The sequence below is a fragment of the Ovis aries genome, chromosome 3 (assembly GCF_016772045.2).
Source record: "Ovis aries strain OAR_USU_Benz2616 breed Rambouillet chromosome 3, ARS-UI_Ramb_v3.0, whole genome shotgun sequence".
NCBI lineage: Eukaryota > Metazoa > Chordata > Mammalia > Artiodactyla > Bovidae > Ovis > Ovis aries.
In genome coordinates this window covers 180,540,499-180,567,090 of record NC_056056.1, presented here as the reverse complement: position 1 = coordinate 180,567,090, position 26,592 = coordinate 180,540,499, and the positions used below count along the sequence as shown (strand labels likewise).

At 51.0% G+C, this 26,592-nt stretch overlaps 1 protein-coding gene and 1 long non-coding RNA gene across 3 annotated transcripts; one reads left to right on the top strand and one right to left on the bottom strand.

The window, feature by feature from the left end:
* The first annotated feature begins 1,624 nt into the window (after nt 1–1,624).
* On the top strand, nt 1,625–21,543 carry FOXRED2 (FAD dependent oxidoreductase domain containing 2). 2 transcript variants are annotated; one of them, XM_027967751.2, is made up of 9 exons: nt 1,625–1,660; nt 2,290–2,838; nt 4,783–5,034; nt 5,179–5,445; nt 5,779–5,945; nt 9,471–9,636; nt 11,037–11,278; nt 12,413–12,583; nt 19,602–21,543. In XM_027967751.2, exons 2-9 carry the CDS (start codon nt 2,291–2,293, stop codon nt 19,637–19,639), a joined length of 1,851 nt encoding a protein of 616 aa, XP_027823552.1. In that variant the 5' UTR covers nt 1,625–1,660; nt 2,290; the 3' UTR covers nt 19,640–21,543. The 2 variants fall into 2 exon arrangements, with proteins under 2 accessions (XP_027823552.1, XP_027823551.1); XM_027967750.3 differs by lacking the exon at nt 19,602–21,543 and adding an exon at nt 15,603–18,938.
* LOC105610956 (uncharacterized) lies at nt 18,597–26,493 on the bottom strand. Its single transcript, XR_001434419.4, has 3 exons — nt 26,414–26,493; nt 24,855–24,967; nt 18,597–20,488 (listed from the first exon to the last, which is right to left on the bottom strand). It is a non-coding gene; the product is annotated as an uncharacterized LOC105610956 (long non-coding RNA).
* Between the last annotated feature and the right edge of the window lie 99 nt (nt 26,494–26,592).

Genomic DNA, 26,592 nt, shown 5'->3' with positions numbered 1-26,592 from the left:
CTTCCCTCCCCTACCCCTTGGTTACAGTCCTCAGAGCTTTCTGAAAGACTGTCTCCTAGGTTATAGTCCTTTGTTGCTGTTCAGTCACCCAGTCTTGTCCGACTGTCTGCAATCCCATGAGGTCCTTCATGGTCTCCCTGAGTTTGCTCAAACTCATGTCCTTTGAGTTGATGATGCCACCTAACCATCTGATCCTCTATCTCCCCCTTCTCTTGCCCTCAATCCTTCCCAGCACCAGGGTCTTTTCCAGTGAGTCAGCTCTTCGCATCAGGTGGCCAAAGTAGTGTAGCTTCAGCTTCAGTCCTTGCAGTGAGTATTCAGGGTTGATTTCCCTTAGGATGGACTGGTTTGATCTCCTTGCTGTTCAGGGTACTCTCAAGAGTCTTCTCCAGCACCACAATTCAAAAGGCACTCAGCCTTCTTTATGGTTTAACTCTCATCCATACATGAAAAACCATACCTTTGACTGTATGGACCTTTGTCAGCAAAGTGATGTCTCTGTTTTAACATGCTGTCTACATTTGTCATAGCTTTTCTTCCAAGGAGCAAGCATCTTTTAATTTCATGGCTGCAGTCACCGCCTGTGGTTACTTTGGAGCTCAAGAAAATAAAGTCTGTCACTGTTTCCATTGTTTCCCCATCTATTTACCATGAAGTGATGGGACAGGATGCCATGATCTTAGTTTTTTGAATGTTAAGTTTTAAGCCAGCTTTAGGTTGGCTCAATTAAAATTCTCCATTTCTTCCTTAGATAGACCATTAATTGTTATCAAGCACATAAAACAGGCTTCATAAATTAATAAAAAGTTTGGAAAGAGCTCATGATTTGGAGTATAAATGGGATGGTGTGTGTGTGTATTCCTCACTCCAGTTCTCAACTCTATGATCTTAATTAAGCAACCCTCCTCTGACCCTGCTGCTGCTAAGTCGCTTCAGTCGTGTCTGACTCTGTGTGACCCCATAGACGGCAGCCCACCAGGCTCCGCGTTCCCTGGGATTCTCCAGGCAAGAACACTGGAGTGGGTTGCCATTTCCTTCTCCAATGCGTGAAAGTGAAGACGCTCAGTCGTGTCCGACTCTTAGCGACCCCATGGACTGCAGCCTACCAGGCTCCTCCGTCTATGGGATTTTCCAGGCAAGAGTACTAGAGTAGAGCCCCCCTCTTCTGATGGAAGATCAAGTCAGTACTGTTTGTTACTTACTGAAGGATAGACTGAATCATTGTAGCGAAAACTCCTTAGCTGCTTTACTGGTCCTGGTTTCACCAACTTGGTTTCCAGTTTCAAAGTACTGGGTAACCAACTAGTCCTTGCCCACATTAATGAAGTGTCACAGGGGCTTATCTCCCAAAGTCATCTGCTCCCGTGCCTCCCTTACAAGGGTAAAGACAGTTTTAAAGAGCTCCGCGCCCTTGCCAGATTCGATCTTCAACCCTACCACCACCCTCCCTGGGGGTGTGGGCCGGCGGCACAGCACGTGCGCTTCGCTCGCGGGCATCCTGGCGCCCAGCTCTGGGCAGCCCCGCCCGGCGTGTCGCGCCTCGCCACGTGACCCTGCCCCCTGCCATTGGCCGGGCGGGAGAGGCGGGGCCGCCGCGGAGGCGCGGGCCGGCCGATTGCGGCCTGACTCGGCTGCGGGCTGTCTCCGGAGCGGCTGGGAGGTTCGAGCTCTGTGCGCGCGGTGGGCCGGCGGGCGGGGAAGCGGGAGCTGCGGGCGTGGGCACAGCGCACGCGTGGGGAGCGGCTCCCGGATGCCGCGCGTCTGCAGGAGCGTGGCCTCGCGCGGCTCCGCGGCAGGTGTGCCGGGGCATCCCTGTCACGTGACCGAAGAGGCCGGGGCGCCGGGCGCGGGCGGGGGACAGGACCGTGCTGCCCAATCCTCCAGGCTGGAGCCGGGAGCGCGGGGGCGAGGCCAAAAAGACGTGACTCTGAAGGGTCTGGCCTCGGGAGGCCCTGGGAGGGTGTTGGGCACCCCAGAAATTAGGGGAAATTGGGGAAGATGCCCACCCTTTTATTACCTTGGCAGTTAGGAGTCCAGCGCCCCTGGGAAGTAAGGTCCTGAGGAAGATGGAGGGATTCGGGACTCCTGGAGGGAGCCCAGATCCGAGCTAGAAACGATGCGGTCGGGGCAGTTGAGGTCAGAGGTCTTTGGGTTCTGGCTGCGCCCTAAATCGCAGTGAGCGCTCGGGCAAGCCCTTGCCTCTCTCTAGGCCCCCAGTTCCTGGCTCCCGTCTCCCGGCCTCGAGGGCCCTAGCGTTGTCCGAGGCCTCACCCCTCTGGTCTGCCGTAGGATGGGCCTCTCCGCCGCCGCCCCGCCGTGGGGCGCCCCGGGGCTGCTCCTGACCATCGCCCTGCACCTGGCTATCTACCTGCACCCTGCCCAGGCCTGGGCGCCCGTGCATCGAGACTACTGCATCCTGGGCGCCGGGCCCGCGGGCCTGCAGATGGCCTACTTCCTGCAAAGGGCAGGCAGAGACTACATGGTGTTCGAACGCGCCCCGGTGCCTGGCAGTTTCTTCACGCGCTACCCCCGGCACCGCAAGCTCATCAGCATCAACAAACGGTACACCGGCAAGACCAATGCCGAGTTCAACCTGCGTCACGACTGGAACTCTCTGCTCAGCCACGACCCTCGGCTGCTCTTCAGACACTACTCGGACGCTTACTATCCCGACGCCAGCGACATGGTGCGCTACCTGAGCGACTTTGCAGAGCGGCTGGGGCTTCACGTGCTGTATAACACAACCATTGCCCACGTCACTGTGAACAAGGATCGCGGGGCCTGGAATGGCCATTACTTCATCCTGACCGACCACCGGGGGCAGGCATACCAGTGTAGGTAAGGAATCTGGCTGCAGAGCTCACCTGCTGAAGCTGGGGCCTTTCTGGGAGAAAGAAAACCCATTAGTTGGCCCATAGGCGTGGGAGAAATGGGAAGAAAAGGGCATTTCAGCCCATCTTTGGCAATGATTTAGTTGCTAAGTCATGTCCAACTCTTGGGAACCCATGGACTGTAGCCCACCAGGCTCCTCTGTCCATGGGATTCTCCAGGCAAGAATACTGGACTGAGTTGCCATTTCCTTCTCCAGGGGATATTCCCAACCCAGGGATCAAACCTGGGTCGTCTGCATTGCAGGCGCATTGTTTACGGACTGAGCCAACCAGGAAGCCCCCTCCCTGTCTTTGTTCCTGCTGAAATCCAGTACACAGAGGTTCAGTTCATCCATCATTTCCCAGGTGTTTCCTAGAAATGTGTGTACCCAAAGATATTTGAAAATTCTGACCATTTCTTTCCTCCAGGATTTTTCAGTCTTAAATATTTTCACATTCACTGAAGGGCTCCAACATTGGGTAACATATTCAGCATTATCTGAGCTTATGCACCTACAAAACCCTTTTTGTAGCGCATCTCCTAGAACTTGTGTTCCCCAAAATTCATTCTGAGAAATGCTGGCAACTGTCCAGTAAGTGTTAGCTGGGCTCAGTAGGACTTCAGAACTGAATGAGAGCCAGGCACAACAGGCAGTGCTGCCAGCATTCAGCTTTAGCTTGCTTTGGCTTGGGAGAAAGCTTAATATTGTGTAGACAACTCCAACTCAGAGTTACACATTCTACCGTGCTTGTTTAATCCTCACAAGGACCCAGTGAAAGAGGTTCACTGATCCCCATTTTATGAATGACAAACTGAGGCTCAGAGAAGTAACTGGTGTTCTGTCACACAGCTAATAAGTAGCAGCTGCCACTTGACTGCACTTGTCTTTCTGACTCTGAAGCCTGTGTTCTTAACGCCCCACCAGACTGACTCCTCCTTCCTGGTTGTCAGCCTAGCACCTGGCCCCAGGCAAGTGCCCTATCACAGTTCATCTTCTCAAGCCTTTTGCCTGAGGCACAGCCTTATTCCTTGCTTATTACAGCCTAGGGAGCGGGGTCAGTTTGGACCCTTGCATCTTAGGACTTAGAAGTGCTACAGTATAGGGGAGTCAGATGTAAGCCAGTGGACAGCTCAGAAAACAAGGAGGAGATAGGGACTGCCCAGGCCCTTTCCCCAGACCACCTGTTCCTGTTTTTGAAACTATCTTGTTATCTACTCTTTCCTCTGCAGGCCAGCAGGGTCCAGCTCCTGGCTTGCCCACCACAAGACTGTAATCCCCATCAGCAGAAAGAGCAGGACTCTGAAATTAGGCTGGGCTGTGGTCGGGTTCTAGCTCTGCTATCTGAGGAGCTATGGAGTCCATGGGCCCACTTGGAGCCAGCAGTCTTCACCTGTAACACAGGCCAAATAACACCGACGCAGACCTGCTCTGAGCTGTGAGATGAGTCAGAAAGTACTCAGTACAGGGACTCATACAGAGTCACTGCTCAGCAGATTTTGCATCTGCCAGGGAAGTAAGAAAGGGGAAAGCAGAGTGTCTGGTTTCATTTTCATGATGGAGGTGGTACTTGGTTTGGCTGCTGTGTTCAAAACTAAGTGAATTATTCAGTTTCTCATGGTGTCACCCTCTCTAGAGTCAGAAAGTAAAACTGATTCTCACATTTGGTATAATCCCAGAAAGGTGAAAACAAACTATACCCAAGGGATCATTCAGTGAGGGGCTGAGGTAAAGTGTCAGATATACCGGGGCAGGTCAGGAAGTAGGTAAAGGAACGAATGGCCTGCTTCCTTTAGGAGCTAGCAGGCTAGGTGGGGCCGGCAGCTGGGCGGCAGGTCCAAAGAGGGACTTTTTTACTTAGTGGTCTCATAGCTGAGAGGCTAAGCCATCCTCCCTATGTCCCCCACTTGCAGCGTCCTTCTTGTGGCCACCGGCTTGTCGGTCCCCAACCGGGTGGACTTCCCTGGTTCTGAATATGTGGATGGTTATGAGTCCGTGTCTGTGGATCCCAAGGACTTCGAGGGTCAGAATGTGCTGATCCTAGGCCGGGGGAACTCAGCCTTTGAGACAGCAGAGAACATCTTCAGTGTCACCAACTTTATCCATATGCTGAGCCGCTCCCGGGTCCGGCTCTCCTGGGCCACCCACTACGTCGGAGACCTCAGGTATGCTGGGAGATGTGTGTGTGCCATGCTGCCAGCCCCTCTAGAGCCGCCCTGCCCCCCCCGACTCAGCGCCCCTGCCCGAGTCTCCCTCACCTAGCACAGACCCTTGTCTCTCTCTCTCCTGACATGCACTTGGGGCCCCAGGGCCATCAACAATGGCCTGCTGGACACCTACCAGCTGAAGTCCCTGGACGGGTTGCTCGAGTCCGACCTGACAGACTTGGCCATCGTGAAGGACCACAAGGGCAAGTTCCACATCACTCTGAAGCTCTTCGTGGAGGAGTTCTTCAACCAGAGTTCCGACGCCATCCCCCTCCCCCAGGACAACAATGACAACTTTGCCATGCGCGTGGCCTATGACCGGGTCATCCGCTGCCTGGGCTGGAAATTTGACTTCTCCATTTTCAGCAAGTGAGTCCAAATGGAGGGGAGGAACTAGATCTCTCAGCAGAGCCCTCTGATTCAGGCCCCGGGTGGACAAGGAGACACTGGAGGGCCTGAATGGACCTTCCTGTCAGGTCACACAGGGACCCAGAGCCCAGGCTCCAGTCAGGCTTGAGTCCTGGCTGTGCCCCTGCCCCACCACATCTTTACCCTGAAGGTCAGTTATTCTGTCTGTTCAATGGACATGATCATACCTGCCTTCTAGGGTTGGGGTGTGGTTTAAATTAGCTCAGTGGCAGGCCTGTAAAAAGTGTTTCATACACAGCAGTGATTTTAATTCACAGCCCTCTCCACTCACAGGTCACTCCGACTCTCTTCAGGGAGTGAACTCAGCGAGAAATATCCCCTGGTCAGAGCCAGCTATGAATCCAAAGGGAGCCGGGGCCTCTTCATCCTGGGGACTGCCAGCCACTCAGTGGATTACCGGAAATCTGCTGGGGGTTTCATCCATGGATTCCGATACACAGGTGAGCCTGGCAGAGAGGGCCACTGTCCCTAGACAGAACCATCCCTAGTGTTTGTAAACACATGCCTTATTCCCTTGGAGCAGTCTTAAAAGGATTGCTTATCAGCAATTCATAAATTGCTGATGTCATAAATTCCCATCTGAGGCAGACAGCAGTGGGTTTTCATGGTATGAGGGTATGTCTAGAGCAGGGGTTCCTAACTCCTGCGCTATGGACCAGTGTCAGCCTGCGGCCTGTTAGGAACCAGACTGCACAGCAGGAGGTGAGCGGCTGGTGAGCGAGCAAAACTTCATGTATGTTTATAGGAGCTCTCCATCGCTCACAGTGCCACCTGAGCTCCGCCTTGTGTCGGATCAGTGGCAGCATTAGATTCTCATAGGAGTGCAAACCCTACTGTGAACTGTGAATGCGAGGGATCTAGGTTGTGTGCTCCTTATAAGAATCATCCCAAAACCATCCCCCTCCCCGCCTCCAGTCTGTAGAAAAGTTGTCTTCCATGAAACCAGTCCCTAGTGCCAGAAAGGTTGGGGACCACTGGTCTAGAGAAGTCCCAGATAAGGTGTGACTTGGGGGTGCATGCTCCGTGCGTCAGCCCTGTGTGGGTGAGGTACATACACTGGCAGCAATGCTGAGCCTGGGGACAGCTCACCTGCGGGGACGGCTGGGTGGCCTCAGACTGTGAGGCTCCCGAAGCTCCCGAAGCCTGTTGACCCTCCCCTGACACAGAGAGGTAAATGAGGTGAACTCTCTTCCCCGTGGGGCCATGGTAAGGACTAAATAAGGTAATTCCTGGAGGCAGTGCACCTGGGAAGCGTTATGTACACACAGACTCTTTGGGTACCAACAAATTTCATTAAAAATGGCACCTAGATTATCTCAGCTCTTTTTTTAAAACTCTTGGTACCAACGGTGCCGGTTTTCTGCACTCTGGGTAGCCCATTGGATGGGTGCTTTATTGCATGATGAGTGTTACATAGGCCAGTTAATTTGACCATAAAAACACCGTAAGAGTCCTCCTTCCTGATGTTTCTGCATCTAATTTGATGCCTCACTTGCCTTGATGCTAGTTTCTGCATTTCACTCTCCTTCTGGTTTGGCATGGAAAGATAATCATGTTTTGCTGATTTCCAGATGATATATTTTATACCCTGTGCGTGCTGTCGGGGAAGAAAACCAAGGAGAGAGTGTTCGCTGTCTGTTTACCAAAATACTTGCAGACTGCACACACACAAACACACACACACGGAATAAGAAGAGTCTCTTCTCCAGCTGTGTCCCCAGCAGGAAACCCTCCTCACACTTCCGTGCACTCCACCCTCCCTGTACCCGCTGTCCTGGCAGGTCCTGCCCCTTCTCTCTTGCCTCCCCCGTCCCCTGATCTTTCTCCAGATCACTTTCCTTTTTTTTTTTTTTTGACTGTGCTGGGTCTTCGTTGCTGCGTGGGCTTTTCTCTAGTTGGAGCAAGCAGGGGCTACTCCTCTAGTTGCCCTGTGTGTCTTCTCATTGTGGTGGCTTGCCTTGTTGTGGAGCACGGACTCTAGGGTGTCTGGGCTTTAGTAGATTGTGGTGGCTTATCTTGTGGAGCACGGACTCTAGAGTGTCTGGGCTTTAGTAGATTGTGGTGGCTTGTCTTGTTGTGGAGCACGGACTCTAGGGTGCCTGGGCTTTAGTAGATTGTGGTGGCTTGTCTTGTTGTGGAGCACAGACTCTAGGGTGTCTGGGCTTTAGTAGATTGTGGTGGCTTGTCTTGTTGTGGAGCACGGACTCTAGGGTGTCTGGGCTTTAGTAGTTGTGGCTCCTGGGCTCTAGAGCACAGGCTCAATAGTTATGGCACACATGATTAGTTGTTCCGAAGCATGTGGGATCTTCCCAGACCTGGGATCGAACCCGTGCCTCCTGTATTGGCAGGTAGATTCTTTACCACTGACCCACCTGGGAAGCCCCACCTATCTCACATTCTTAATCCTCCCAACAGCCCCATAAGACAGATCTTGTTATTTCAGTTCCCTTTTTCATAGAAGGAAATGGAGGCACAGAGAATGTAAGTCACTTATCCGAACTCACCCAGCCAATGGAAAGCAGCGGTGGTATCTGAATCCACACCTGTCTGACTCAAAGGCTCCCAGCTCACCACTGAGTTTCAGGCAAATGGGAAACAGTTCTGGGTGGACAGGCCACTGAGACCTGTGGTCACTATTCCTGGCTGAGGACCCGCCTGGGGGAGGAGCAATGCAGCTGTACACGGTACATCCTGCCCAACCTTGCTCATCATTCAGCTGAGAAACAGGTCCCAAGGAGGGCAAGTAGCAAACAGCAAGGCACACGAAAGCCACAGAAGATGAGAGATGGTAGCTGCGGAAGGTCGGGCCTGCTGGGAGCCCTGCCCTTCCCTTTCCCGTCACTCCATCCCAGCTTTGCTTGCCTGACTCAGGGCCTCTCTCTCTCTCCTGACTGGTCTTCCTGCCACTGGTCTCTCTGGCTTCCCATCCAGCCACTCTGATACCCACCAAAACACTTGTTATTTGAACAAAAAACCTTCCAGGGGCTCCCCAGCCAGTTCCTCAGTATGGTGTCCAGAGCTTCATACAGGCCAGCGCCAGCTCACCTGCCCAGCCTGCCCTCACCTCCTTTTCAGAATGCGCCCGTTTCTCTCAAGGTTTTGTGTCTTTGCACCTGTGCTCCTTTTGTCTGGCCCCCTGCCCCACTCCCCTAGCCGTGTCATTCCTCAGCCTTTCACAAAACGCGGCCTAACCTTGTTTCCTCCAGAGAGTCAGGTTTCTGTCTGTCTGTCTCATGAGGCTGAACACCCTTTCCTGTGACCAATGGCAGACCGAGTCTCTTGCCAAGTGAATTGTCTGTGTCTTTGCCATTATTGGATTTGGGTGTTGTGTTGATTCATTTTGAGGAGGCAGGCAGCTGTGTGGGGTGGCCCAGTGTCACAGCTGTGTAAGGGCAGCCCCAGGTCCACAGAAAATGTTCCCTGTTGTTGGAGATAACTGTTTCTTCTCTATCCTTCCAGAAATATACAAAGTATCTCAAAGTAGAACTGAGATTAGGTTTTGGCTGTGAAGGAGAGGGAGCCATCAGAGGTTCTCCGTCAGGGAGTCTCCGACAGACATGGGGGCTAGAGGGAGACGAGAGGCTGCAGAGAAAGGCCCTGGGTCTGGTGTGGACGTGTCGCATGTGCGGTGACAGTGGCAGGACTTACACGTGCAGGTGGCCTGAAGCAGAAACAGGCAGTCTCAGGCCTGGGGACAAGTCTAGCCACACCCATTCCTTTTGTGGTCCTCTCTGGTTGCTGTCCCACCAGAGGAGAGCTGAGTCACCTGACAGACCCCGCCAAAGTCAGAAACACTTCCCCTCCAGCCCTTCTCAGAAAACCTGTACAGCCCTCCTGTAAAGGCATCTTAGAGCCAGGCACACGAGTGTGTCCTGAGTGCAGAGCTGATGGGGACTTTGCATCCTCCCAGAGGGGAAAGGTCACACCTTCAGGGCAGCTTGCCATCCTCCCTCTGGCCGTTTCAGTGCGTGCCGTCCACCGGCTGCTGGAGCAGCGCCACCACGGCGCGGCCTGGCCCTCCACCGAGCACCCCATCACACACCTGGCCAGTGCCATCATCCGGCGCATCAACGAGGCCTCTGGGCTCTACCAGATGTTCAGTGTGCTGGCCGACGTGGTCCTGCTGAAGGAGTGAGTCGTCCTTCCCGTCTCCCGTCCCCATCCCCGCCACCTTACCCCCCTGCTCCGTCTTGCTCTTCTTTTCCTATTGCATGTGTGGAACAGCCCAGTGGTTCCTTTCTAAGATGGAGAAGGCTGGGGACTGGGGTGGCAGAGAGGAAGGGGACTGGGCTCTTCTGGGGAAAATCAACACCACGGGCTCTACTGACAGACAGATTGACAGACATAGGTATGACGACAGCTTTGCCACTGTCTACCAGTATGATCTGGGGCAAGTTAGTTAGCCTCTCTGAGCCTTTCTTTCATCTGCAAAGTAGAGCTAATAACATTGACCTTGCAGGGCTGTAGGAAGGAGTAAAGGTAACTGGTGGAAAGCCTCTGGCACTAAACACATAAGCAGTGGCCTGCAGCGATGACAGATGACCACCTGTGGGGATTTAAGAGCTCCCTGGGCCAGCCAGCTCCTTATCAAAGAAGCGATAAGCAGCAGATCACAGAGGTCACTCCGTTAGAAGGAAACCATCGGGAGCAGGGAAGGGAGTAGAGCTGGGGGTGGGGGCGGGGGAGTGTGTGGTCTGAAAGGACAAGTGGCAGGTGAGAAGCCACAGAAGGAACAGCCTTGTCCAGAGCCAGTGGGTGCAGCAGCACACCAGGTTGAGGGACATGCAGGGAACTCAGAGGTGCTTGGAGCAGAACCTCCCTCAACACCCTTGACTCCTGTCTCTCTCTCACACCCATTCTCCACACTCACACCATTCGTAGATCCTGCCCGCTTTACCTTCAAACTGTGTTTAGAACCTGCCTGCCTCTCAGTAGCCCCACCACTGCCACCTTGGTCTGGACACCGAGAGCATCCCCCTCCTGCACTGATACAACAGCCTCTCGCCTTGGACCCCGTGGTCTGCTCTCAACACGGTGGCTGGAATGATTCCTTTAAAACTTGAGTCACTTGGAATTCACCCCTTTCAATACCCTCTGGAGGCCCTCAACCCCAATTCCCGGGCCAGGAGACTTTCCCATCGTGGCACACATGGCCCTCCTTGACCTGCCCCCGCCGACCTCCCCAGGCCCCTCTCCTGCCCATCGCCGTCGGCTCCACTGGGGCCCCACAGGCCTCCTTCCTGTCTTTGGAGCACGCCGAGGCCTTCACTCCCTCGTAGGGCTTCTCTGACACTGGTCTCAGCCTGGCTCACCCTTTCCCCACACACCCATTCAGGTTCCTCCAGGCTTTCTGACACCTGTAAGTCTAGGCTCTAGCAGTATTCAGGTGAGATGCTCGGATCTGATCAGTCTGTATGCTGTTTGATGGCTGCTTCTAGGAAGGAGAGGTGGCGTGTGCATAGCACACACGCTCCTGTCACCTCTGCCGAAGTACCCAGGGTCTCACCCCCGTCGTCTGCCCCCGTCCCCAGGAACGCCACCACCTTTGAGTATCTGGAGGAGTTCCCCATGCAGATGCTGGCGCAGCTGGAGACGATCACAGGAAGGAGGGCGAGGCACGGCCTCTTCGTCATCAACATGGAGTACGGCCGGAACTACTCTGGGCCTGACAAGGACGTCTTCTTTTCTGACCGCTCTGTGGGGCACATGGAAGATGCCTGGCTGTCCAACTTCCTCCATCCTGTCATCTACTACTACAGGCACCTCCCCACCGGTGAGCCGGGGCCCTTCTCAGACCCCAGCACCACTGCGCCTTCACGCGGTACCCTCAGCTGATGAAAGGGGGAACACCGGGGGCCCTGCCCAGAGTCTCAGTGGAGCAAGTAGTCTATGAATGATAAATGCCGTCCCCAGATTCTGACCCACAGCAGGCCACACGTGGAGTGCCATGATCGCCTCCAGTAGTAAGAGGGACAAGTGTCATCGCTGTGTCCAGAGCAGGCTGAACTTGGAGTGAGACGGGGGACGGAAGGTGGTCTGGAGACTGACTCTAGGAAGAACAGCAAAGGGACAGAAGCGGATTAGCCCAGGAAGGGGGCAGGAGAGCTGGGCCGTGCTCCCAGGGCTGTCCTTCCCTCGCTGTGTGACCTTGCACCATTACTTAACCCCTGTGAGCCTCAGCTTGCTCGTGTGTGAAATGGGGTGGCAGTGATACCCTCCATGTAAGAGGAGAATGGATGAGATAACACAGAATGCCAGCACGGTGCCCTGTACAGAGTAGTTACTGACAGATGGCCTACCTGGGGAACATAAATCCTGCCTCTGAATTTGAAGGGACATCACCTGGAAGAGGATGATATAAAGTTAGGGGTTGTTCCAGAGGGCAGAGGTAGTGTCAGCGGGTAGAAGTGACAGGAACCTGGGTTCACTCTCGTAAGCAGCAGCTCATCCTGAAAGCTGCCGAGGCTGGGACAGCCCCCTCACGGTTTCCTGGAACAGGAATGGTCGTTCATGGCTTGGTACCCTGTGATGGGGACACACAGAAGGGCACTGCACCAGATAAGAAACTGGACTAGAGGGGCCCTAAGACCCCTTGGAGGCAGGACCCAGAGTCTGCTCACAGACCAGTTTCAAAGCAGCTGCAACAGACCTCAGTCTGTGGAAGTCTTAGAAGCAAACCAAGTTCAAGTGACTGGTCTTAGTTCCTCCCCCTGACATCAAAGGAGTCTGGCCTAGTCCCTCTCCTTCATATCAGCCTTTCAGACATTGGGAAGGACAGCTAACCTGGCTAACCAGAGGGGTGTCAGGAAGGTCGAGCAAAAGAGGATGGGGGGGCAGCACCCAGGTTGCAGCTCTGGGGAGGAAGCCAATGCACCCGCTCTGAAATGGTGCCCTCTCCTCCCCACAGAGCAAGAGGTGAGGTTCCGCCCGGCAGGCTGGCCGCTACCGCGGCCCTCAGCCCTCCACCACGTCGTGGAAGATTTCCTGACGGACTGGACAGCCCCGGTGGGGCACATCCTGCCCCTGAGGCGCTTCCTGGAGAACTGTTTGGATACTGACCTTCGAAGCTTCTATGCAGGTAAGTTAAGTTCCCAGAAGGAGAGAAGGGCTGAGCTGGAGGGTGAAGACGACCAGGTAGATCGGTGCCCTGTGGAACTTCAGGACGCACGTCTGGAGACCCACACCTGAGACGTCTGTCTCCTATGACCCCTCCCAGTACAGCACACCTGCAGACGCTAGCGCTTCCCAGGTGGCACTAGTGGTAAAGAGCCCACCTGCCCATGCAGGAGACTTAAGAGACGCGGGTTCGATCCCTGGGTCTGGAAGAGCTCCTGGAGGAGGACATGGCAACCCACTCCCATATTCTTGCCTGGAAAATTCCATGGACAGAGGAGCCTGGCGGGTTGTAATCCATGGGGTGGCAAAGAGTTGGACACGGCTCAAGTGACTTAGCATGCATGCATGCAGACACTGAGTAAAATGTCTTTAAAGAACTTGCAGGAAAATAAGGGAACCCCCAGAAGCCAGACACTAAGAAAAACACAAACACACACCGGAGAAGGTGATATCTGCTGGTCATCAGGGGTCTAGAGCCTGCATAACTGACCAGCACTTGGGGATGGAAAGGCAAGGCTGGAGCAGGGTAGGAGGTCTGTATGTGCCTACTTAGTTGCTCACTTGTGTCTGATTCTTCTATGACCCCATGAACTACAGCCCACCAGGCTCCTCTGTCCATGGGATTTTCCAGGCAGTACTGGAGTGAGCTGCCATTTCCTTCTCCTGGGGATCTTCCCAACCCGGGTATCAAACCTGCGTCTCCTGTGTCTCCTAAATTGGCAGGCAGGTTCTTTACCACTGTTACCACCTGGGAAGCCCTAAGAGGTCTGTACAGAAAACCTGAAATAAAGCCAGGGTCTCAGTGGGTAAGCTCGGAGCCAGAAAGCACTCCCAGGAGAGACAGAGGAGATGCAGGATTTCTTGCTCTGTGTAGAGTGCAAGGGGGAAAACCTCCTTTGAGAATTTCCATCCGCTAGACCTCATTCATATCAGTTTGGGGCCAAAGTTCACACATCTTGGTGCAGAAATCACAGGCATCCGTGCAAGTCTTCTGTGAGGAAACAGACTTTAAAGCCAGACCTCAAAGAATTCCCACAGATAAAGTTCTCTGGAACATGAACTCCCAAGCAGAAATCACTAACACATAAGAACTCAAATGACCATGCAAGAGTGTCAACAGAAACAACACTGCTGGATCAAACCTACAGGGACTGTATGAATTGGAGTGGTCAGAGAGAAGATGTAAAGTATGTATAGATTCTGTGAATAAATAAAGAAGGGATTACTAAAAACAGAATGAAAGGATATTGAATGCAATTTTGAGAAAGGTCCAAGTAGAACTTCTGGAAATAAAAGTATCAATTTGTAATTAGAAACTCAGTGTCAAGGTTAAGTAGCACATTAGACATAGATGAAAGGAAAATTGGTGAATTGGAAGACAGCTCTGATAGTCGAACCCAAAGAGGGACTTGGGAAGAGAAGTCTCATGATTCAAAGGCAGAACTGACTGAAACAAGCCAGAATTTTTTAACTTTTTTTTTTTTTAACTCTCTGAATTACTAGGATAGCCACTTCTTTTTTCTGTTCAGCAAATATCTGTTGAAACAGTGGTTGCGTATCAGGCACTATTCGTATCAGACTAGGTTAGAGATGGTTAGTCCTTGGCCTACAGGTCAGAGAGCAAGAGTCCTTCAGCTCACCTTGAAATAAAAAATCTATGTATCAAGGGAGATGGCTGAAAACAGTACTTGAAGTTGAAGTTGAAATGTATGTAGACACTCCAGCAGGGGTAATTCAGAGAGCAGAGCTAAAGCAGCTTTGAAGTACTAGCATCCTACAGACATCAACTCTGACTGTATGCTTCCGTAGGAAATTGTGCATTGATGGTCTAGAGACCTCAGCTGCAAAATGCCTACCTATTTCTTGAGGTTTCAGTACAGAGATGCTGGTACCTTTTAGGGGGTATATTCCGGCCCTGAGTCATGGCTCCCACCAGTCCATCACCACAGGCCCTTTGAGCCTCCTGGCTTCTACCTCCTAGATATATTCAACAGTACAAGCCACCAAGTGTCACTGCCTTGAACATGCAAGACTCCTCTCCCAAAGGGCTAGCTGGCAGAAGTGGGCTTCCCCTCCATCCCTTTAGCAGATATGCAGCTGCTAGTTCTGGCCCCAGAGCTGCTGGGCTTCTCTGCCCCCTGTCCCTGCAGAAGGGGTGACGTATGTCATTGGAGGGGGTGCTTGTCAAGAGGCTGCCTCACTGCCCCGCTCCATCCTCTCCCACATCTGCTGTCTTCCCTGCTCAGAGAGGGTGGTTGTGGCCCATTCTGCCAAGGGCCCTCTGTACTGGAAGTCAGAGAGGTGAGAAATACTGTTCCTATAGCACTCCCAGCCTGATCTCGTGTGAGCCTTATAGCACCCTTTATAATGTGCCTGTTTACTGAGACAGGAGTCAGGATGGTTCTCTGACATGTCATCTTCCCATCCTGTCTCTAAAGCCCTCAGAAGCCTGAGCCCACATCTGTTTAATCCTTTGCTTTAATTTTTAAAAATTTTTTATTTATTTTTGGCTACACTGGGTCGTCTTTGCTGTGCGTGGCCTTCTCATTGCAGGAGCTTCACTTGTCACGGAGCACAGGCTCTAGGCACCCAGGTTTCAGTAGATCCCGGCTCCCCCAGGTGGCTCCTGGAAGAGTAGGCCAAGGGGCTGCTCCTGAGTGGGTGAGCTCCCCCCGCCCCCACCAGTGGCGCCACACACAGCAGCATGCAGGCCCCCATCTCTGGGAGCTGGGCCATCTCTTTGGTTTGCTTTCCTCTGGAGCTTTTTTTTTTTTTCCGTAATGTCAAGGCAGCTCCTAGTCTTAGAACTTCAGGGAGGGATGGGGTCCACAGCTACCCAGGTCAGACTTGAGATACCCAGAAAAGTCGGCCCCTGGGCTTAGTGGCTGGAGGGAAGCAGTGAGGCCACGGGGGCGTCAGCAGCCCCTCCCCTTGCACCTGTCCCCACAGCTCTCAGCCCATCTCCTTTTACTTCTGTGCAGAGTCCTGTTTCCTGTTCGCCCTAACACACCAGAAGCTCCCGCCCTTTTGCCAGCAGGGCTACCTGAGAACGCAGGGGCTCGTGGGAACTGAGAGCCTCCGTCAGCACGGCGTGGAGAGCGGGCTCCTGTGGGACTCTGCCACCATGGGCCAGCACCAGGGGGCCAGCAACCAGCAGCCTGGAGACCACGGGCCAGGAGGGCGCTCTCTGGCTCCAGGGCCTCCGGTCTCACCTTTCAACAGCAACAAGGAGGAGCTCTGATGGGCGGCTGCTCCCCCTAGGCTCACAGTCAGCCTTCCTCTTCCCCGCAGTTTCGTGCTCCCACGTGATTGCCAAAGACCCCCCCTCAGATCATCGCGGTGACCGCACCAAAGCCACACGGAGGACACAGCCAGGCTGAAGGGCGGCCACACGGTGATCTCCCCTCCTGTTTGGTTCAGGGATTTCTAGGAAGAGGGATCCAGGGACAGCATCTTCTGCCAGATGGAAGGGAGCCGCCTTCCACGCCAGACTTGTCTGCAAGCCAGCCATCACAAGCACCAGGCCGGCCTCAGCTCCGTCCCTGTCAAGTGCCCAGTGTTCCTCTTCTGAGGCCCCTGGATTCCGCCCACCCGTGGAGCGTTTGACAAGTGCAATCCACCCTCATCTTCATTCGGGTTGTAGCAGGCACTTTAAGACAAAGGCTCTAAGGTCCTCCACCAAGTAGGGCAGGTGGGCCCATTACCCCCTGATGAAAACACCAGCTGAGAAAGGTCAGGTGATCTCCGAGGTCCCAGCCAGGAGTCTGGGAAGCCCTAAGGGCGGCCCTGCTTCACCATACTGCCTCTCCCCGCCCCATCTCTGCTTTCAGAATCCCAGTGGGGGCAGAGAGAAGACAGCTCCCTGCAGGCCATATTATGTAGGCGGGTCTCTGCCAAGCTGCTCTCTCTCCAGGCCCGCCCTCCCTGACTTGCCTTCCCTCTGTGTTCTCCTCTCTCTCATCCCATTCCCCTGCCCTCTGGCATTCCTCCTCACCTCTGCCCTGCCAGATCAGGTTTTGTGAAATGGTTGCCATGCTGGCTATCAGTGGGGATTCTCTCGGAGGTGATTCACCCCACTGTTCCGTACAGAGCCCAGCTCAGCATGGGCAAGAAATCATTTATAAATGAGTTTGTTAGATAATGATGATGAATGTAGTTTCTGGTTCCCTGAGCTGTTCTGGCTTTTTTATTGTCCCTCCTCACCAGGAACCTGCCCCTTCTTACTCTCTCATCAGGTATTTGAGTCTCATTGATGAGTAAGCCATGGGAAAGCATTTGTACAGAAAATAATCATGGTGGTTTCCTCAAAAGCCCGGGATCACAGGTGATAGCTTTCTCACTGGTTCTTACCACTAAGTCCTTCATGTGTCCACTTAGAATGGCAGGGACACAAGCTTTCCGGATCCGCTGCCCTTTACTTGGAACAGCTTCTTCATGACGGCCAGGTCCAAAATCCCTTACCCCTGGCACTGCTCTCTGTGCTCCAGGTATCTGCAGTCACAACAGTGAGACTCCGAAAGCCTGAGCCTGTCAGGGAGGAGATGTTTACCCCATGGCAAGACTTGGCATAGTTTGCAGAGAGCTGAAACTTCTCAGTGAAGGGTCTCTCCCTAATCCCAGGGTGTTGAATTTGCTGTATTTCATACTGTTTACAGGTAAACCAAAATTGGGTCCCATTAGTCCACCCTTCCTTTTCCTAAACTTTTTTTAAAAAATAAATATTTTGGGATATCCCTAGTGGTCCAGTGGTTAAGACTAGTATGAAAATAAATTATTTAATTAGGACTGTACCCATATTATCAAATCCTGTTACACAAATCTCACCTACCCAGTTACTAAAGGCTGGTTGAGCCCCTGGTTCAAGGTACTGTAACGAATAGTTGACTGACGCCTAAGTATGTGACATCTGCTGCTCTTCCCATCATGTGCCAAGTTCTTAATTCCATAAAAATATCACCAGCCTTATTTGTGTTTAATAAGACATGGTTCAGCTCTTACTCGGCCAATGAGACACACATTCCCTGGTATTTTCCCTGTAAATTAATTAGTTGGCTTCAGAGAACTACTTTTTCCTGTGAAGATCGTTGCTGCATTGGCTGGAGTCCTGTCTACATCTCGCTTGCTTCTAGCAACCCACCCTCCCCAGCCCCTGGGGCCTTCTTTGTAAATCCTGGCCCCTGAGTGCCCGTTGCCTTAGGCATGCCATCTTTGCTGTCTGCTATCTTCCTGTTGTGTTGTATGGACTCATGTGTCCTTCATTGCCTCAGTTTCTTTCCTTGTCAAGTTTAGACAGCCCTCTAGCAGATCTTGTCATTTCCAGCCAGATCAAGTCCCTCTCCTAGCTAAGGCATGACTTCATCTATTCATTCTTTTTGAAAATATAAAGTTACACATGCAAAAAAGACAGATCAGTGAAAATCAATAGGCCAGAAGTAGAGCCTGTTCTAAGATGGAGGTGTTTTTTAAAGGGAATCACAAACCAGCAGAAAAGATTGTACAGAAGTGTGCAATAAATGATGTTGGACTGGAACTTTCCTGATGGTCCGGTGGTTAAGACTAAGTTCCCAATGCAGGGGATACAGGTTCGATCCCTGCTCAGGGAACTAAGATCCCGCATGCCCTGGGCATGGCCAAAATTACATAAGTAAATAAAAATGATGTTGGACCAATGGGTTACTAACTTGGGGAAGAAAATCAATCTCATTTAGACCCCTATTTCATATTATACTTCAACATTAATTTCAGAATAATTTTTCAAAGCCATATAGAAACTAGAGGTGAAGAGGAGGTACTATAATAAAAGAAAGGACTTTCCAAGTTTAGAAGCAACAGAGTAATTCCCCAGGGGAAAAGGTTTAACATTTCTAGGTACAACCATCCTGCCTAATATGCCTATTTTAAAGAAAATGATAAATATTAAAAGGCAAAACGCATGGGCAAAAATAATTATGGCAGAAAACAACATACATAAAAAATAATAAGCAAATTATCTTTTATATTAAGAACAGAATGAAATGAGAAAAATGTAGAATAGTTATGTAAACTATGGTACATTCAGCCCATGAATATTAAACAGCCCTCAAAAACTCTAAAAAGTGGTAAAAGACTACATAATATTGATACAAGTACATGTGTGACAAAGTTAAAAGAATCAGGATATGAAAGTGTTCCAACTGCTTGTAACTATATAAAAATAGAAAACCATATACAAGGGAAACAGGAGGTTTTAGGTTTGCAGAACTTTTTTTTTTTTCTCTTTTGCCCAAATTGGGATTTATAGTCCATGGTGAAATAAATTCATTTATTTTTAAAAATCATCTCTGTTTTTGGACTGTAAAGTTGCTGGGGGCAGGAGAGGCTGGGAGCCCTTGGCAGGGCGTGGGCTCTGCCCCCCGGTCCAGGTGGTGCCACTGGTGTCATCTGTTGGCCCCAGTTGAGAAGACACTGCATCGGGTGTTGGGGGAGAAAATGTGCTCAGTCTAGAGAAGGGAACTCAAAGTGTTGTGTGCTCCTCTCCTAGACTCTTTGGACTGATAGACCCAGCTGGACACCACCAGTCTCTGGAAGAATCTTCCCTCCCAAGTGACAAGAAAATGAATGTAATCTCAGGGTTAATATGAGCCCAAAATTCCTTTTGCATGATAAAAGTGGGGTGTCCCTAAAGCCTTCCTGGGAATCAACTCACCAAGAAATGAATTTGTCTGCTAAGCTCATCATAACACCTATTCATTCATTGAGCATTCACTATATGCCCAGAACTGGTGGTGGTGACTTTAAAGGTATGTCCACAAATTATTGGATACTTCTCCCCCAAAGAGGTGGAGCTTAACCCCCTCCTCTTGGATGTGGGTTGGAGTTAGTGATTCATTTCTAGCAAATAAAATACAGCAGAAGTGACAAGATGTCATTTTCAAAATTAGGGTATAAAAAAGACTGTGACATTCATCTACCAAGAAACTGTGCTTTCTGTCTCTCTCTAGGAGTTCCTCGCTCCGAGAGAGGCCACCTGTCATGTTGAATTTGAAAGGACATCCAATGTGGAGCAGCCCATGTGGCAAGGAACCAAGCTCTGCCCACAGCCATATGGGTGAGCCTGGAAGCGCACTGTATCCCAGTCCTAACTTTGGATGACTGCAGCTCTGGCCAGCAACTCACACACAGCCTCATGAGAGACCCTGAGCCAGAACCACCCAGCCAGAATCAAGAAGCTGCTTCCTGTTTGCTGATCCACAGAAACTTCAAGATAATGTTTGTTTTGAGATGCTGAATTTGGGGGTTGTTTGTTACACAGCAATAGACAAGTAACACATGCATGAAACAGCTTGCTATATTAATTGTCACCACAACCCTAAGAGGTACTAGATATCACTCTTCCCAGTTTACAGATGAGGAACCTGAGGCAGAAACCCATTACACAGCAAGTCAGTGATGCGGTGTTTCAAAAATCCACCTCCTCTGAGCCATCCTCTAAATATTAAACCATTAAAGCAATCCGAGTCGGACATGACTGAGCGACTGAACTGAACTGAAAGCAATCACCTCGTTATCACTGTCCCTATGCGATTCCTTCATGTGGACACTGGGTTATAAGAAGTCAAGAGACCAAACAGTTACCAAACCTAGGAAAGTGTGCCCATAGGAAGGAAGAGAAGTGCGGAAATGCTGATTCTACAAAAGCATCCTCAAGAAGAGCATGAATCCACGCCACCAAACCAGACATCCTGTGACGCAGGTAGGATGGGATGACTCAAGAGACGAGGACAGCTCCGGAGTCCAGAGTATCAGCCCTGATGAGGCTTCAGCCTCAGGATTCTCGGTTCTCTGATCAGTTACAACATCAGCCTCCAAAGCCACGTTGGATTCTTCCCTAGAAAAGCAACAAGAGCCTGCATCATTTCCCTACAGATGCTTATATTTTTAAAATATGGTAAAAATGCTGACTGGGGAAAGGTTTTTGTCAGGCTGTGGGCTTTAAAAAAAAGCACTGACTTCAGTCTGGCATCCCAGACGGAACATAAATCTGCTACAAAGTAAGTCGATGGGCAGATATATGAGATGCTTTAGCCCAAGTATTTAATCCAAGTACATCATATGACTGATCCATCAACCCCAAAATAAAAAATGGCATGCAGCAGATGTATTTAAGCAGGGAAGAAAGGACCAACAGACTGTCTCACTCCTCCTGCAAGTCTACATGAAGAAGACTGATTTGCCTGCTCTCCTGGAGAAAGCCCCAAGCTTAGTGCCAATTGCAAAATCCTTCAAAAGTCTGTCACCTGTTTTTTCAATCTCTTTGAAATATTCCATCTCAGACCAGTCTCTCAAATCATTCCAAATCATATAAATTAATTAGATGCAGAAGAGTGCCACCAACAGAAAAAAATGGCAATGTAGTATCAAAATGTTCAGTGTGTTACAATCCATCATTGTAGGTTAGAAATAGAGCAACTACAAAAATGTATGAGATGAGCCCCTTAACCCTAGCCATGTTTAAGTTTAAAATAAGTCAGTCTACCAGGAGAAGGGGCACCCTGAAGCCTCTGCTGTGAGACGCCATGGTAGAATAAAGATGGCCAAAACTTCTACAACAGGACTTCCCTAGCAGTCCAGTGGTTACGGTTCCAAGTTTCCACTGCAGGGGGTGGGGGTTCAATTCCTAGTTGGGAACTAAGCTCCTACATGCCATGTGGCACAGCAAAAAATAAAATTAACAATAATGATAAAACTTATACAACTCCTATCAAGATGTGAGGTCTGGGGGTCTTCCCTGGCAATCCAGTGGTTAGGACTCAGTGCTTTTATTGCCAGGGGCCCCAGTTTGATCCCTGGTTGGGGAACTAATTTCCCACAAGCTACACAATGCTACCAAAAAAAAAAAAAAAAGACTAAATATTTACAATAAAGCTACCTCTTCAAAGAGTATTTACACACTATGTTTTATTTAAAGATAATATGAAAGACATAGTAGAACTGAAGGGCTACGCATACACCTCCTGGGGCCAGTCTGCCTGGGTGAGTCCCAGCCCTACCATTTGCCTGATTCATGATCTAGGGTAAGTTATTTATCCTTTCAGGACCTTAGTTTGTCTCCTATAAAATACAAAATGCAACTGTAACAGTATTTTGCTATAAAAGGCAACTAATAACAGTATTCTGCTTACTGTGAGGATAAAATGAGTCGAAATATGAAAAGTGCTAGAACATTTGCAAGTCATGTGTTAAGGCCCACAGATGTGCTGGCCATTATTTCCTTATTATGAAAGTTCTTAACCTTTCTGTGGAGTAAGCATTGTTAGAACTTCATACAGATAAGGAACGATGCCAGAAGGGTTGACCAACATGCTCAAGGTCAGGCAGCGGGTCATGGGCAGAGCTGGTGAAAAAGGACGTGGTTCAAATTGGGGCCTAGGGCTTATTCTTCTACCCTACGGCTGCTCCTGTTCAAAGACTGGGAAGAGGAATGCGCCACAGGGTGAAGGAGGCAAAGCACGGGCCAAGAAAGGTCCTTATCTGCGACCCTTCCCCAGCATCTCACAGCTGCAGGTTTTGCCCTGCCAGACAGAATCTGAGCCACCAGACCTGACCAGACAGGAACATGTGAGGAGCCTCACCTCAACAGCGAGTGGAATCTAGAATGAGCCCTGGTGCCCAGCCTGGATGTGTCTCCTGAGGACACGGGGGTGGGCAAGGGAGGTAATAACATAAACCAGCCCTCACCACCACATCAGCCATGACACTCCAGACCTACCATCCCAGGAGGACGCTCCTGCCAGTCTAGGAGTAAAGGGTTCTGTCACTGTTCCAGGCTTGTCTTCATATTCAGAAAGGGGTGAGGGGACATTGTGTAATTGTTGGAAACATGACAGAACATGAACCACATGAAACCAGCTTCCTGAATTGCAAAACATAAGTCACAATTCTGATTGTTCTGCAACAGTGCTTTCAAATACACACGAAAGGCAAAAAGCAAAGATACTCCAGGAGCAACACCTCCTGAAGAGAAACTATCAGCTTAGACTGTGACCCACCATCTCTGTGTTTTATTTTAAGGTGCCTCCCTCCAGCCATGAAATCCCCAAACACCTGGTTTCTGAGAGGGACCTGTACAGCCTCGTCCCCTGAAGATTTGAGGTAGCTGTGATCCCGCGACCGCGGCCAGCCCTAGGGGAGGCTGCGAGACCACACTGCCACCGTGTGGGCGCCTCTCCTTAGAGCCACGGCTGAAAACTGCTGCCGCCCACCTGCCTCACCACCAGCTTCAAGGGTTTGAGCCTGACACTGCCCTCTGGTGCCCTAGATTGGCCAGCTGGTCCTAGGGGTGGGTGGGGAAGAGGTTAAATTAAATCCTTGCTAGGGGAAGTACATCACCTTTCCTCCTACTATATGGATGACTCTGGACAAGATACCTAACCTTTATGTGACTCATTTTCTCTATGTGTAAGACAAGGGCTGTAACAGTAGCAACCTTACAGGGCTGTAGGGTAAATGAATTACTACATGAAGGGTGTTCAGAACAGTGTCAGGTGTTTGGTAACTCTTCAATAGATCAGTAGCTTTCAAACCCTCTGACCATGATCCAAAGTGAAAAATACATTCTTTATCACAACCTAGGACACACAGATACGTCGACATAACACCAAGAAATATTTCACAAAACAATACTTAAAATATGCAATGTACTCTGAAAAAGTCTGATTTTATTATTTTTTGGCTGTGCCACACAGCATATAAGATCTTAGTTCCCAGACCAGGGGCTGAACCTGCACCCCCTGCAGTGGAAGTGAGGAGTCTTAACCACTGGACCTCCAGGGAAGTCCTAGGATTGTTTCTTTAAAAGCTGATCACAACCCACTTCCCTGGTGGCTCAGATGGTAAAGAATCCATCTGCAATGTGGGACAGAACCCTGGGTTCTATCCCTGGGTTTGGAAGATCCCCTGGAGAAGGGAACAGCTACCCACTCCAGTATTCTGGCCTGGAGAATTCCGTGGACTGTATAGTCCATGGGGTCGCGAAGAGTCGGACACGACTGAGCGACTTTCACAACCCACTAAATTGAATTCTCAAACCTACAGGTGGCTCACACACCACAGGTTGAAAAACACTGCAGTACATAAGTAAGAGGGCAGAAACTTTACTCTAGCTCAGACTGCCAGTCCTAGCTACCTTCTCCTCCCCTCACATCTGAGCCCTGAGCCTGCCTCGTGACTGAGCCAGAGCCGGGCCGGGTCAGCTCTGGCTGAGCAGGTGGACCCCCACAGGGCTGGGAAGCCCCTCTGGAGCCCACTGTGAGCGCAACCCTCTCCAGGTTCTCACCCTGCAGGTGGAAGAAGACACCTTCATCATCAGGCACTAACAACGTGCCAGGCCCTGTGCTCCACCCTTCTTGCAACCTCACAGCCCTCTATGAGGAAGGCATCCTTCTCATTTCTCAGCAGAGAAGCCTGAGGTCAATGGAGGTGCAGCGACTATGGAGTGAGGATAAACAGGACTGGTCCTCCTTTGGAATTCAGGATGTGAATTAATCAGGGAAATTGACTTTCTAGAAAATGCTGTGGAAATGCTAAACAGGGTTAATTAGAAGGAGAGGGAAGCCTGGTGAGCTGCAGTCCACAGTGTCGCAGAGTTGTGACTTAGTGACTGAACAAAGAGGCCCTGGAAAATAAAGCATTGAAGATACAGAAAAACAGAAATGAAAACAGTCAGGATGGGAGCGCCCCTGCCAGATGGCATCTGGCATTAACAGCAACAGCTGCACCAACGGACGCTGACCTCAGGAGAGGCAAGGGGCCTGGGGTCCCGCTACAGATCATCACTGTTGGCTCCAGTCCTAGGTGGAGGCAGAGGCAAAAACAAGAGGTCAGACAAGGTGGAGGAGACCATGCCTGCCCATGCCCGCCCCTGGTCTCCTGCCCACAACAGACAAGAGACTCTATTTAGTGGAAGGCTGACCAGGGAATGTAGACCTGTTCCAAGGAGGTCATCACCCCATCCCAGAGGAAGGTCCCTGAACAGCTGTGGCTGTGTCCCTGCCTGCCTGCGGAGTGAGCCAGTGAACCTGCCAGTTGGACAGAGAACAAATAACAGCATGATGTGGCCAAAATGAGCTGGAGGAAAACATGGCAATGACTTTGGAAGGGCACAACTAGCCCATGCAATGTGGTAGGGAAAATAGGATCTGGAGTCAAAGGTATGATTTGGGCCCCTGTTCTTTGTTCATGGAACACATACTCACTGAGCACCTCCTATGGATGATCCATGCCCCAAAGTCAGCATGTTGGTGGTACAGTGGTGAGCATAGAGTTACCTTCCAGGGATTCCCAAGTGGCTCAGTGGTAAAGAATCCACCTGCCAAGGTAGGAAAGGCAGGTTCAATCCCTGGGTCAGGAAGATCCCCTAGAGGATGTAAGGGCAACACACTCCAGTATTCTTGCTGGGAAAATTCCATAGATGGAGATGACTGGCGGGTTCTAGTCCACGGGGTCACAAAAGTCGGACTCGACTGAGCACATATGCACAACCATACACAGCTGTATTCCAAAGTAAGCAACGGAGAGACAGACCACCAGGTGCAGACAGCATAGTGAGGGAGGAGTAAACAGAAACAATCTCGGGCACTGAGTGCCTGACTGACGGATAGATGCACAGGGGCTGTGGAAGCTCAGTGGAGGCAATTTAACCCCACTCAAAGAGGATCAGGTGTGTCTCCAGAGATGATGCCTAATCTGGTAGCTGGCAGCACTTCCTCAGATGGACAGTAGAGGGAAAAGCCTTCCAGTCATTGGGAGTAGCAACTACACAGCACAAGCATAGAAGAGAGATTTAAGCAAACTCTATGTAATTAGGATTCCCACTGGCTGTAGTGTAGATTGAAATGGAGGCGTGAGAGATGGGGCTCTGCCAATTTACCTGCTTCATGACCTTGGGCAAGCCATATAACCAACCACTCAGACTGTGAACCATTCTCTGGGATAGCAAAAGATATGCAGTTTTATAAGCATCTATGGCACATTCTCTGTGAGTCAGGCACTGTATCAGGTTGGTGCTGGGCCTATGGAAATGTGTAAAAGCTACAAATCCCTACTCTCAGGAAGCACATGATCTCGTGGAAGACAGACACTGTGCAACGTGTCAAAGTTCTGGACAAAGCACCAGGGAGAAGGAGGCAAGAAATGTTGCTCGAAGAAGAGGTGATGAGGAGGTATTCTACCAAGTGGACAGAGGGGAAAAAAAATTTTTTTTAAGCAAAGGCAAGGAGGAAGGACAAGGCACTGATGTATTCACAGAACAGGTCATAAGGTAAGGTACAGGGTGCAGGAGAGACAAGGGGTGACTGAGACACCAGCCTGGGACACACGTGCCTAAACCCCTGTTGTCCATGACAGTGACAACAGATGTGCAAGCAAGACCCAGGCCCAAGCAGGTTCACAGGTCATCACACTTTACGAGGGGCCTCAAAGGCAAGCCCTCCAAGTAACATGGCCATCTGGTATCTAGTCTGGGCCCAGTTCCCCAGCATTCCAAAGAGACGAGCTTGAGGGTCCTGGGGGGAGAATAAGTATAGCCTTTCAGGTCACATATTGAGAAACTGAAGCCCCCAGGGGCAGGGTGACTTGCCCCAAACCCTGAGATTATACAGTCGCTTGCGACACCCAAGGGCCACAATGCGCCCTCTTTGGCTCCGAAGAAGCACCGAGACAATGAGACAAAGGAGTGGTCGATGTTGTACGGCCGATAAGCCAAGAGTTTGCAAACTCCGGAACCACACCTCCCGCCCTTCTCTCCAGCCAGTACCTTGCGGACGCCCTCTCCTCCTTCCCTTCCTCTTCCGGCTCCTCCCCTCCGGCCTGCCGGCCTCTTCCGGCTCCTCCTCTGGAGACACGCCCCTTCCGGTCTCTCCCCTAAAGAACGGCCCCCTTTCCGGTTTCTTCCTCCAGGAGTCCTTCTCTTCCGGTTTTCAGCTGAGGCTCCGC